The 12,147-nt window shown below is 44.8% G+C and overlaps 1 protein-coding gene across 1 annotated transcript in view; it reads left to right on the forward strand.

Annotated features, from left to right (window-relative positions):
* The window catches only part of LOC126184369 (stAR-related lipid transfer protein 13), a 681,898-nt gene that overhangs the window by 534,912 nt on the left and 134,839 nt on the right, over positions 1-12,147 (forward strand). The window contains exon 11 of the mRNA XM_049926754.1: positions 5,673-5,944. Coding sequence (XP_049782711.1) covers positions 5,673-5,944 — 272 coding nt within the window. The remainder of the gene's footprint in view (positions 1-5,672; positions 5,945-12,147) is intronic.

Below are 12,147 nucleotides of genomic sequence, written 5' to 3' on the forward strand. Positions count from 1 at the left end.
TGGAGGAAATTCGTCCTCACTGGTATATAACATTTCGACAGGATAAAGCACAGTCTTCCAACGACTCCGTTTCCGCAGTGGTGTTATTCCCACATACCCCGTGAGAGAACCTCTAGTTGTAGTGTTCGGAAATCATTGATGGGAACTTCAGTGACAATGAAAGTAGGAGTCAGCCTAGATGCATCTTCAGACAGCCTAATTGTCTGAGGTGATTACTCGTGAAAAGCAGAAAATCTGGGTTCGAGTTCTGGTGTGGCAAAAATTTTCAGTTATCACGGCATATTTACTAAATTCTAATTTTAATTAAAAAATTATATTTTGGCATCAGTCAGATGGTTTCTGTTTCATCCAGTGCAAGGTCGACGGTTAAAATATAGTCACCAAGTTAAGGTAATTACTATACAGCATTTATCAGTAGCAAGCATTGGCGAATCTTGTAGCAGCAAACAACGTGACCATAAGGTTGTGTTCCGTCTGGCATTTACACGGTCCAGCCACATTAATGTGACCACCGCGTATATTCGACGTCGACGTCAGACAGCAGATGGCAACTCTTAGCAGCGGATAGTATATAAAGCGTGTCAGGGAGACGAGCATTACAGTGCAATCGTCGTCGCAATGCGGAAAGGGAGCGGTTTATCTGATGTCCAAAAGGGAGTGATCATTGGCTTTCGGGCCAAGAGTGGAAGCATTTCTGAAACGGCTAAGTTTTTAAACTGTTCGCGTGGCGCTGCGGTTAAAGTATATCGTGCTAAGCAGAATGGCGCTATCCAAAACCGGCACCGAGGGAACTGTGGCGCACCACGAGCCATATATGATAGGGTGTGAACGTCGGCTGTAGAGATACGTAGGACGAATAGACCTGCGACTGTTAAGCGTCTGACTGCCCAAATGAAGGAGCTACCAACAGTGTCACCTCAGCTACCGTTCAGCGAACGTTTCTGTGTCCACTGAGTGGAGACAGGTGGCCTTTTCTGATGAATCATGTTTCATGCTCCATCAAACAAACGGCCGTTAGCATGTACGGCATGAAACGCCAGAGAAAGGCTCTGCAACAGTTGGCAGAATGGGTCCGGACCGAAGGTGGAAGCATCAGAGTTCGTGGCATACCTTAGGTAATCTCGTCATTCTGGAAGACACAATGGATCGACACAAGTATGCATCTACCCTTGTGGCCATGTCCACTTGTAGATGCAGTCTGATTTTTCTTGCCACTGTGGTATCTACCAGCATGACAATGAAACATGCCACGCAGCTCGCAGTGTGTGTGTGTGTGTGTGTGTGTGTGTGTGTGTGTGTGTGTGTGTGTGTTGTTCGAAGAGCACCAGGATGAATTTACCGTACTCTCCTGGCCTCTAAACTCCGCAGATTTAAACCCACTCGAGTATCTGTGGGACCACCTCGAACGGGCTGTTCACGTCATTGATCTTCTATCGAGAAACCTAGCAAAACTGGCCATGGCGCTGCGTCGACATGACTTCACATCCCTGTCGGTACCTATCAGAACCTGACTGATTCTCTTCCTGCACATCTCACAGCGGTCCGCGCTGCAAAAGTTTGACAGGTGATCATATTACTGTGACTGGACAATGTGTAACAAAAAAAAAAAAAAAAAAAAAATTTGCCATATCAACTGTAAATGAGAGTGTTATTATCATTATTACGATTGTTGTATTATTATTGTTATTACTTATGTTATTATTATCGTTACTACTAGTACTACTTTTAAGATTTTTGTAGTGATAAATCGTTTGGTGAAAGACTGGAAAAAAATATGACGAGACTCGAACTTAATACGAGCACGCTTCTAGTCAGTCCGCTTATAAAATCTTGCTAATGCCGCTGCTCGACTGCCAGTTCTCTCGTATGTTATTCATCACTCTAGTAAAATTTTGAACCTCGATTTATCGAAAAAAATTGAGAACCGCCTCGTACTACAGCAGGATTTGTTACACGTATGTATGTACTGCAATCGTGTGAAAGATGTGTAAAATCGGTGACCCGTTTGGTGTGCTTCACGAAAGAAATATACCAAAGAGATTAGTTGGTAATGAATCTATTCTTTAGCGACTTCACTGAAAAATTTTGTTTCATGCCTCGAGCTTAAGAATGTGAAATGCCTCTATAGGCGGTATGTAAAAAGCGGCATCCCTTGTGTCGGTGTGAGGTAGCTCAGGAAGCAACATTGTTCCAAGATCACTCAACGTTTTGACGTTTGAAATTCAAAGTATCAACCTACATCTTCAATAAGGCATTCGTTTCAAAACTACAGGAACCGGAATTGTAGTCATAGCCGAAATTTTCATCTGAGGTTTAGACATTCCACCAGTCATTACAGGACACAGCGGAAAAAAATTAATCATTCCCGGGAGACACCACCCTAATAACGTGTAGTGCCACCTCCAGCCTTTATAATGGCCTCAGTTCAGGGAGGAAGGGAGACCACAAGTATCTTCAATTGTGGCAGGTCAAAGAGGATGGCAGACCACAAGTTTCTTAAGGTGTGCCACATCCTGTTCAAGCCATTCATCGCCCCTTTCCTTGATAATGGCCTCAGGTCAAAGGAGAAGGGAGAGCACAAGTTTATTCAGGTGTGCCGTGTCCTGCTGAAGCCAGTCATCGCACATAGACTTAATAATGGCCTCAGTTCAGAGATGAAAGGAGACCAGAAGTTTCTTCAGGGATGCCATATCCTGCTGAAGCCAGTCATCATGACTACCTTTGTTAATGTCCCCAGTTTGCCGGCCGCTGTGGTCGAGCGGTTCTAGGCGCTTCAGTCCGGAACCACGCAGCTGCTACGATCGCAGGTTCGAATCCTGCCTCGGGCATAGATGTGTGTGATGTCCTTAGGCTAGTTAGCTTTAAGTAGTTCTAAGTCTAGGGGACTGATGACTTCAGATGTTAAGTTCCATAGTGCTCAAAGCCATTTGAACCTTTTGGCCATTGATGCACTCGATGGCTTGCCTCACTTGAAAGGAGTCGGTTTTGGTGATCTACGGGTAAATTTCGAGCTGGATATCAAAGGTCGTGGGATAGAATCCTGGTCAGACACCAGGATATTTAAGTCTCTTTTATGCTAGCCTTCACGTCCCACTAATGTGAAGTAGCACCAAGAGCGACATGTGGTTCAGATCCCACGTTGAACTATAGGTTCCCTTTCCCCAGTTGGACTAGTGGGGTTGGTTAAAAGTGAACAAGTTGCCGAAGTGGCGTACAATTGAAAAAAACAAGTGTAAATAGGCGACAGAACGTACCTCTTGAGGGACTCCCAGCCCATTATGACTTACGAATTTACTGTTTTTACTTGAAAAGAGTCAAAATGGCGACTTGTCGGACAACAAAGTACATGCCTCCAATTAGCTGTTGCCCATTTCCTGTTTTGTGGGGTCCATTGCAGACCTACAGCTTTAAATGCCACTGTGAGCAATAGTTCTTTGCAGGGTACCCGAAAGCAAATATTCACTGTTCAGAAATCACTTCACAGTGTTCACTCTGAAAAGGGTTGAAATGGACCTGCGTTCGTTGACACTGTTAATTCTTCTCGGGTTTGAAACTGTTGCCATTAACAAGGTGTAACACTTCTCTCTGGTTCCTGTCTGTTGGGATCTCTTGACTGCCACTGTTTCCATCACGCGTTGCATAGCTACGAGTGATTGTAGTCACGTTGAGAAGTCCGCGTTCATACACCAATAAATCGGGCAACTCACTGTGCTTCCATGGACACGGTGGAGAGTGACACGACCGTCTGGTATCACTTGTACGCCAAAGGGGCAAGTGTATGTCTTAAGAGGATTACTAATATTGTCCGTTGGGCTTATTTTGAAAGCTACACTACTGGCCATTAAAATTGATACACCACGAAGATGACGTGCTACAGAAACGAAATTTATCCAACAGGAAGAAGATACTGTGATATGCAAATGATTAGCTTTTCAGAGCATTCACACAAGGTGCGCGCCGGTGGCGACACCTACAATGTGCTGACATGAGGAAAGTTTCAAACCGAGTTCTCATACACAAACAGCAGTTGACCGGCGTTGCCTGGTGAAACGTTGTTGTGATGCCTCGTGTAAGGAGGAGAAACGCGTACCATCACGTTTCCGACTTTGATAAAGATCGGATTGCAGCCTATCGCGATTGCGGCTTATCGTATCACGACATTGCTGCTCGCGTTGGTCGAGATCCAATGACTGTCAGCAAAATATGGAATCGGTGGCTCAAATGGCTCTGAGCACTATGGGACTTAACATCTGAGGTCATCAGTCCCCTAGAACTTAGAACTACTTACACCTAACTAACCTAAGGACGTCACACACATCCATGCCCGAGGCAGAATTCGAACCTGACACCGTAGCGGTCGCGCGGTTCCAGACTGAAGCGCCTAGAACCGCGCGGCCACAGCGGCCGGCATGGAATCGGTGGTTTCAGGAGGGTAACACGGAACGCCGTGCTGGATCCCAACGCCCTCGTATCACTAGCAGTCGAGATGACAGGCATCTTACACGCATGGCTGTAACGGATCGTGCAGCCACGTCTCGATCCCTGAGTCGCCGGCCACGGTAGCCGAGCGGTTCTAGGCGCTACAGTCTAGAACCGCACGACCGCTACGGTCGCAGGTTCGAATCCTGCCTCGGGCATGGATGTGTGTAATCTCCTTATGTTAGATTTAAGTAGTTCTAAGTTCTAGGGGACTGATGACCTCCGATGTTAAGTCCCATAGTGCTAAGAGCCACTTTGATCCCTGAGTCAACAGACGGGGACGTTTGCAAGACAACAACCATCTGCACGAACAGTTTGACGACGTTTGCAGCGGCATGGACTATCAGCTCGGAGACCATGGCTGCGGTTACCCTTGATGCTGCATCACAGACAGGAGCGCCTGCGATGGTGTACTCAACAACGAACCTGGGTGCATGAATGGCAAAACTTCATTTTTTCGGATGAATCCAGGTTCTGTTTACAGCAACATGACGGTCGCATCCGTGTTTGGCGACATCGCGGTGAACGCACATTGGAAGCGTGCATTCGTCATCGCCATACTGGCGTATCACGCGGCGTGATGGTATGGGGCGCCATTGGTTACATGTCTCGGTCAACTCTCGTTCGCATTGACGGCACTTTGAACAGTGGACGTTACATTTCAGATGTGTTACGACCCGTGGCTCTACCACTCATTCGATCCCTGCGAAACCCTACATTTCAGCAGGATAATGCACGACCGCATGTTGCAGGTCCTGTACGGGCCTTTCTGGATACAGAAAATGTTGACCGCTGCCCTGGCCAGCACATTCTCCAGATCTCTCACCAACTGAAAACGTCTGGTCAATGGTGGCCGAGCAACTGGCTCGTCACAATACGCCAGTCACTACTCTTGATGAACTGTGGTATCGTGTTGAAGCTGCATGGGCAGCTGTACCTGTACACGCCATCCAAGCTCTGTGTGACTCAGTGCCCAGGCGTATCAAGGCCGTTATTACGGCCAGAGGTGGTTGTTCTGGGTACTGATTTCTCAGGATCTATGCACCCAAATTGCGTGAAAATGTAATCACATGTCATTTATAGAATAATATATTTGTCCAATGAATACCCGTTTATCATCTGCATTTCTCCTTTGTGTAGCAATTTTAATGGCCAGTAGTGTAATAGTGTGTGTATATCTTTGTAACTTGCAGACGCAAGCGCGGCGGGGGTGGATCAGGATACGCTGCGCGTGCCCAGCCAGAGCTCTGTGCACGACCAGGAGCGCGACCACGACCGCGACGCGTCTCCCGGGTCGTCCGCCGCCGCGTCGGCGGCCGACGCCCCCGCATCACCCAGCGTGCGCCGCAGCGGCAGTGAACGGCTCAAGGACAGCGCGCGGGCTCTGCTGAAGCGCGTCGACAGCCTCAAGGCGCGCCGCCGCAAGCGCCTGCACCGTGAGGCCGCCGTCGTCCAGGGCCCGCAGGTACGTTCTGTGTCACACTCTGAATACCGACCGAATGGTGTACTATTTGTGCACCGTCCATCTAAAAACTTCCGAGACTGATTATATTCCTGGCGTATACGGACATCAGCACAGTAAGTACGGTGCCACCTTGAACTGAAAATTGCAAGTATCATATACATGAAATATATTCGCAATTGTAAATATGGACAGCCAGCAGCTGTATAATTGAATGGCGACAACGAACATTTGTGCCGGACCGGGACTCGAACCACGACTTCCCGCTTATCGCATGTGGTCGCCTTACCATTAGGCCATCCGAACACGCTCCACGGCCAGACCCAGACTACCATATATCGTCGACCGTGTGTTTACAATCTGCCCTCGTACATTCATTATGGATATTCCCGTACATGGGAAATATTTTAATTGAAAGTCGCTTGCCTGGTGTCGGCGAATAAATACGATATTGCAGTTCCTGTATTATTCATAAATGCGATGCGGTGTGCCAATATTTGCATGTATGCATGTCCGAAGGAACATTGTATCGTAATTCTGAAGAAAAAGCACTGCGATATCGTAAACAACATATGAACATTCGGCCAATCAGTTGTGAGCAGGCTATGTTAAGTAATGAACGTGCGGCCCTAGTGTGTCACAAAACGCAATGGAGTAACAGCTCTAAATCAACATTCTCCAGAATGTTTGAAGAAGAGAACAGTGTGCGTTAAGTTTGTCCCGCACGCATTGGTTTCTAAACAAAAACGACGACACGTGGACGCCTGCCGTGACTTGACTGAAATGCAAAACGTGGACTATTATTTTCTGGAAAAAATCGTCACGGATAATGAGGCCTAATGTTATTAATAGAACTTGCCATAAAACGACCAAGCGCAAATTTACAAGAAGGGTGAACGCTTTGACGACATACAACTGCATCTTCATGGTTATTCGGCAATTCATACTTAAGTGACTGGCAGAGGGTTCACTGAACCACCTCCAGAATATTTCTCCACAGTTCCACTCTCAAACAGCGTGTGGGGAAAATGACCATTTAAATCTTCCGGTAAACGCTCTGATTGCTCTTATTTTGTTATGATGACCATTACTTTCTATATAAGTCGGTGTCAATAAAATGTTTTCACTTGCAGAGCAGGAAGTTGGTGAGTGAAATTTCGTGAAAAGATCTCGCGGCGACGAAAAACGCCGATGTTTTAATAATTGCCACGCCAACTCGTGTATCATACCCGTGACACTCTCGCGCCAGTTTTACCATAATGCAAAACGAGCTGCTCTTCCTTGGACGTTTTCCATGTCCTCCGTCAAACCTATCTGGTAAGGAACCCATACCGCACGACAGTACTCGAACAGAGGACGGACAAGCGTGTTGTAGGTAGCCTCTTCAGTAGACCTTTTGTATCTTCTAGGTGTTCTACCAATAAAACACAGTCTTTTGTTTGCCTTCTCCACAACCTTACCTATGTGATCGCTGCAATTTAAGTCGTTCGTAATGGTAATTCCTAGGTATTTAGTTGAATTGACGGCCGTTAGATTTGTGTGATCTATCATGTAACCGAAATTTAACGGATTGATTTTAGTACACACGGGGATGGCCTCACAATTTTCCTTCTTTAGAGCCAGTTGCCAGTTATCGCATCATACAGATATCGTGTCTTAGTCGTTTTGCAATTGGTTTTTGATGTTTTGATGAGTGTATTAGACGATCAATGACAGAATTATATACAACCAATCAAAGACGTCTGGAACAGCAGAGGGCGTCCAACACTTCCTTGGTGAACGCCAGATTGAGCGTTCTGTGCATTCTACTCAAATGGGGGGGGGGGGGGGGGGGAGGCTATGTAGAACATCTGAAGCATTAAAACCGCCACCTTAACTGTTATCTATTTCTTTTTTATTAATCCAGTCTCCAAACTTTTCGGACCGAGCGAGGTAGTGCAGTGGTTCGAACCCGAATCCAGCCATACTGATTTAGTTTTTCCGAGATTTCCCTAAGTCGCTTAAGGCAAATGCCAGGATGGTTCCTTCGAAAGAACACGGGCGCTATCCTTCTCCATCCTTTCCTAATCCGAACTTGTGCTCCGTCTCTCAAATGACCTCGTTATCGACGGGACTTTAAACACTGATCTCCTCCGTCTCGAAACTTCTCGGAATAACGGGTTTTATAGAAATGTGGTTCGTCTCGTCGCACTATCCCATGTCCACTGTCACTTTATTATATGCAATATGACATCGATAAACACTCGTGTTGCTTGGTACTATCTGTGGCCCAGGTGCGAATTTATAATTTTAGATATTAGATATATCGTTTTCCAAATTTCTCATCTAACTTTTGGAGAATAAAGTAGTATCAAACCTAGAGCTGGTAAGGAATTCTAGAATATTCGAACAATGTTTAACACTGGATATTTTCCACGTTCTGGCACACGTGGTTCACCTTGCGTTATAGCCGCTTGTGGAGAACATTTGAGCTAGCTAAAAGCGCCTCTTCACAAAAAACTGACACCCTTCGAGAATCCACAGGTACGCCGCAACCCACAGGAAGTTGAGTACCGCAAGACACACAGAGATAGATCCTCGACTAAGAAGAAAAAAAAACGAACAGGTGCTAGTACGACTCACGCTGTGAGGACTCCGTACAAACTTAACAATGTATATAGATAATTCATTTATGGGTTCTGATGAGTGAGTTTCTGAGTATCAAAATATGTAACATAAATGGCCGTATCTTTTGATTTCATTGACACAGAAGCTTACATTCTTTACACCGCTAAGGGACCGTAGACCTTAGTCTTTGACATATATTTCAACTTGATACCTCTATCCGTTAATAAGAAAAAGTGGTCTTACCAGACAGACAGACGGACAAAAAGGTATTCTATAAGAGATCCAATTCTAAAAATTAAAGTACGGAATCCTAAAAAAGCGTAGCAGAAATACATATTTCTTCAAAAGTAAGCGAAGCAACTGAAAGAAACAGCATTTACAAATTCGCCTCTCAATAATAGTTTGCAGACATGTGTGCACAGTTGCAGTACTAACTGTGTTTACAATCGAGGTACTGAGTGAAATACTGATAATGGTGCATCCACACTTCGGTATTATATTTCACAAACTTTGACGTCAAAGTTGTTAGAGTTTGCTAATGTTTTAGTTCTCTTAATAAATTTCATCATACACGTAATTCTCAAATTTTCGGATGAATGCTTTTCAAATGTATTTCTATAAATCTCTGAACTGCATTTTGTTGGAGATTATGCTAAAACGATGTCTCAAGAACGACAAGTACAAATACTACTATTTTTATCATTATTATTGTTTTGTTAAAACATTTTGTATGTTTCATTATTACTGTCGTAACCGTAGGCATCTATGTCACATTAAAGTGAGGGGGGAAGGGTGGTGATGGCAAGTGAGATTGGGGGAGGGGCGGGGGCGGGCCGAGAAGGAGCTGTAGTAAACTTTGCCCCTCCTCCCACTCAGAACCGGATGCAAGATCTGTCTCTTCTGCGGGCATACATGACGAATTACATTTTTACAACAATAAACTAAATTGTGAACGCTGGTGATTTACTGAGTCTAACTAGTATGGCTCCCGTAATAACCAACGACAATCTGGAGCCATGTCAAGTTTTCCACTACTGTCTTTAAAAGTAAGAGTGAAGATAACTTCATGATGTTAGTATTTCCAACAATGTGCACAATGGTAGAGAAGTCGGCAATCGTAAAACCGCTCTGCGGAAATCTACAAATATTTCATTTCTGTACGAAGTAACTACTTTGTCTTGCGATTCGTAGTAGTAATGTCCATCCTATAATATTTAGCAGCATGTATTGACCAAGTACTTGTTACGAATGTAGTGTAGAATTTTTATGACGCTAACAGAAGAACAATTTACTGTCAAATAGTCATCATACTGTAATCTTAGTACAGAGTGGTAAAAAATAAAACTAGCCCGGAAAATACTTACAATAAGACACGCAGAAAGGACCTTTGTTAATGAATAGCACAAAAGATGCTGGAAATGGCCACTATTTACGACGACGCAGTGCTGTGCTGGATTTATCAAATTAGACACACTCTTTGCAGCTCTGCCTGAGGGATAGTAGCCAGAACGTTTCCAGTATTCTGCTGTATATTTTCAAGTGCGCGAGGATTATTTGAGTATTCCCCAAACGCAAAAATAACAGAGATAAAGCGATCGAGGTGGCCTGGAGATTGCACTGCCTCTGCTTCTTTTCGTCTCATGACGGAACACTTCTTTGACCCGTGACAAGTTTGTCAAAGTTGTGTGTACCGTTGTTCCATCTTGCTGAAAACATCAATGCAGTAGTTCATATTCTGTGAATTGATCCACAAATAAACTGAGCAGTTTCTAGACATACCATTTAGCGTTAACAGTTAGGTGGAGGAGTCGTGTTGCGATGCACGCCAGACATACCAAATACCAATCTTGAGATTATGGACGGCTCTTAAAATTACTGATGAGGATTTCACGATGCATAAGTGCGCAAGTTCTGTGGGACTAAACACGGCAGCTCCTCTCACTCACTAAAACGTAATGACACAGCGAAGCAATCTGGACAGAGCACGCTGGAGATACGCGACGGTAGAAATTTACCTCTACATATATACTCCGAGAACCGCTGTGAAGTGCAACGCAGAGCGTACGTCCCACTGTACCAGTTGTTGGGGCTCGTTCGCGTTCCACTCATGTATGGAGCGTGGGTAGAATGATTCTTTAAATGCTCCTGTGCGTGCTGTAATGAATCTAATTTCTACTCACGTTCCCTTGGGGAGCGACATGTATTAGGTTGTAGTATACTCCCAATGTTATCATTTAAAGCCGGTTCTACGAAAACTCTGAGGTTACTATTAATGCTGTCTGCAATATTATTAACACACAGCCTCGCGCGATTAGCCGAGCGGTCTAAGGCGCTGCAGTCATGGACTGTGCGCCTGGTCCCGGCGGAGGTTCGAGTCCTCCCTCGGGCATGGGTGTGTATGTTTGTCCTTAGGATAATTTAGGTTACGTAGTGTGTAAGCTTAGGGACTGATGACCTAAGCAGTTAAGTCCCGTAAGATTTCACACACATTTGAACATTTGAACATTAACACACAACAGTAACAGCAAGGAACCCAACACACTTCCCTAGCATACATACGAAGTTACATCTAGTCTGTCGCTGCATCTCCATCCAAGATAAAATGCTGCGTCCTTCCTATCCTACTTTTGACAATAACAGTAGGTGTGGTACTGTGTAAAATGCTTTTCAGAAATCGAAAAATACAGCATCTACCTGACTGCCTTGATCCATGGCTTACCTCATTATGTTTCAGCTCAGAATATATTCTAAGATTCTACAACAGATGGACGTCATGGATATTGGATGGTAGCTTTGTGGATCACTTCTGCTATCCTCCCTGTAGATCGGTGTGACCTGTGCTTTCTTCCAGCTATTGGGCGCGGCTTTTTGTTCGCGTGATCTACGTTACATTATAGCTAACAAAATTGCTGCCTCGGTCTCAAATTTGGTATACAATCTGATACGGATTGCATCGGGCCCTGGGGCTTTGTTCAGTTTTAACGATTTCAGCTGTTCTTCGACGCCACTGACACTAAGATTTATTTCACTCGCCCTTTCAGGAGTAGGACAATTAAACTGAGGCAGTACTGCAGAGTTTTGCTTCGTAAAGGAACATTTGAAGCAGGAAGTAAGTACTTCTGCTTTAGCTTTGCTACTTTCAGTTTCTGTTTCTGTCTTGTCCAAGAGTTACTGGACACTAATTTCTGCTACTAACAGCCTTTACACAAGACCAGAATTTCTCTGTGTTTCGTGAAAGATCTTTCGACAACATTCTGCTACTAGGCGTTGAAGGCTTCACGCATTGCTGCTTTGACAGCCAAACGCAATTCATTCAGCATCTTTCTATATATAGCCCTATGCTTTGTTTTATATCTATTATGCAGTAGTCTCCCTTTCTTTAGAAATTTCTTTACAGTTACTGTATACCATGGAGGATCTCTCACTTCATAACTATTCTACTGGATACATATACACTCCTGGAAATGGAAAAAAGAACACATTGACACCGGTGTGTCAGACCCACCATACTTGCTCCGGACACTGCGAGAGGGCTGTACACGCAATGATCACACGCACGGCACAGCGGACACACCAGGAACCGCGGTGTTGGCCGTCGA

This window comes from Schistocerca cancellata, chromosome 4 (genome assembly GCF_023864275.1).
Source record: "Schistocerca cancellata isolate TAMUIC-IGC-003103 chromosome 4, iqSchCanc2.1, whole genome shotgun sequence".
Taxonomy (NCBI): Eukaryota; Metazoa; Arthropoda; class Insecta; order Orthoptera; family Acrididae; genus Schistocerca; species Schistocerca cancellata.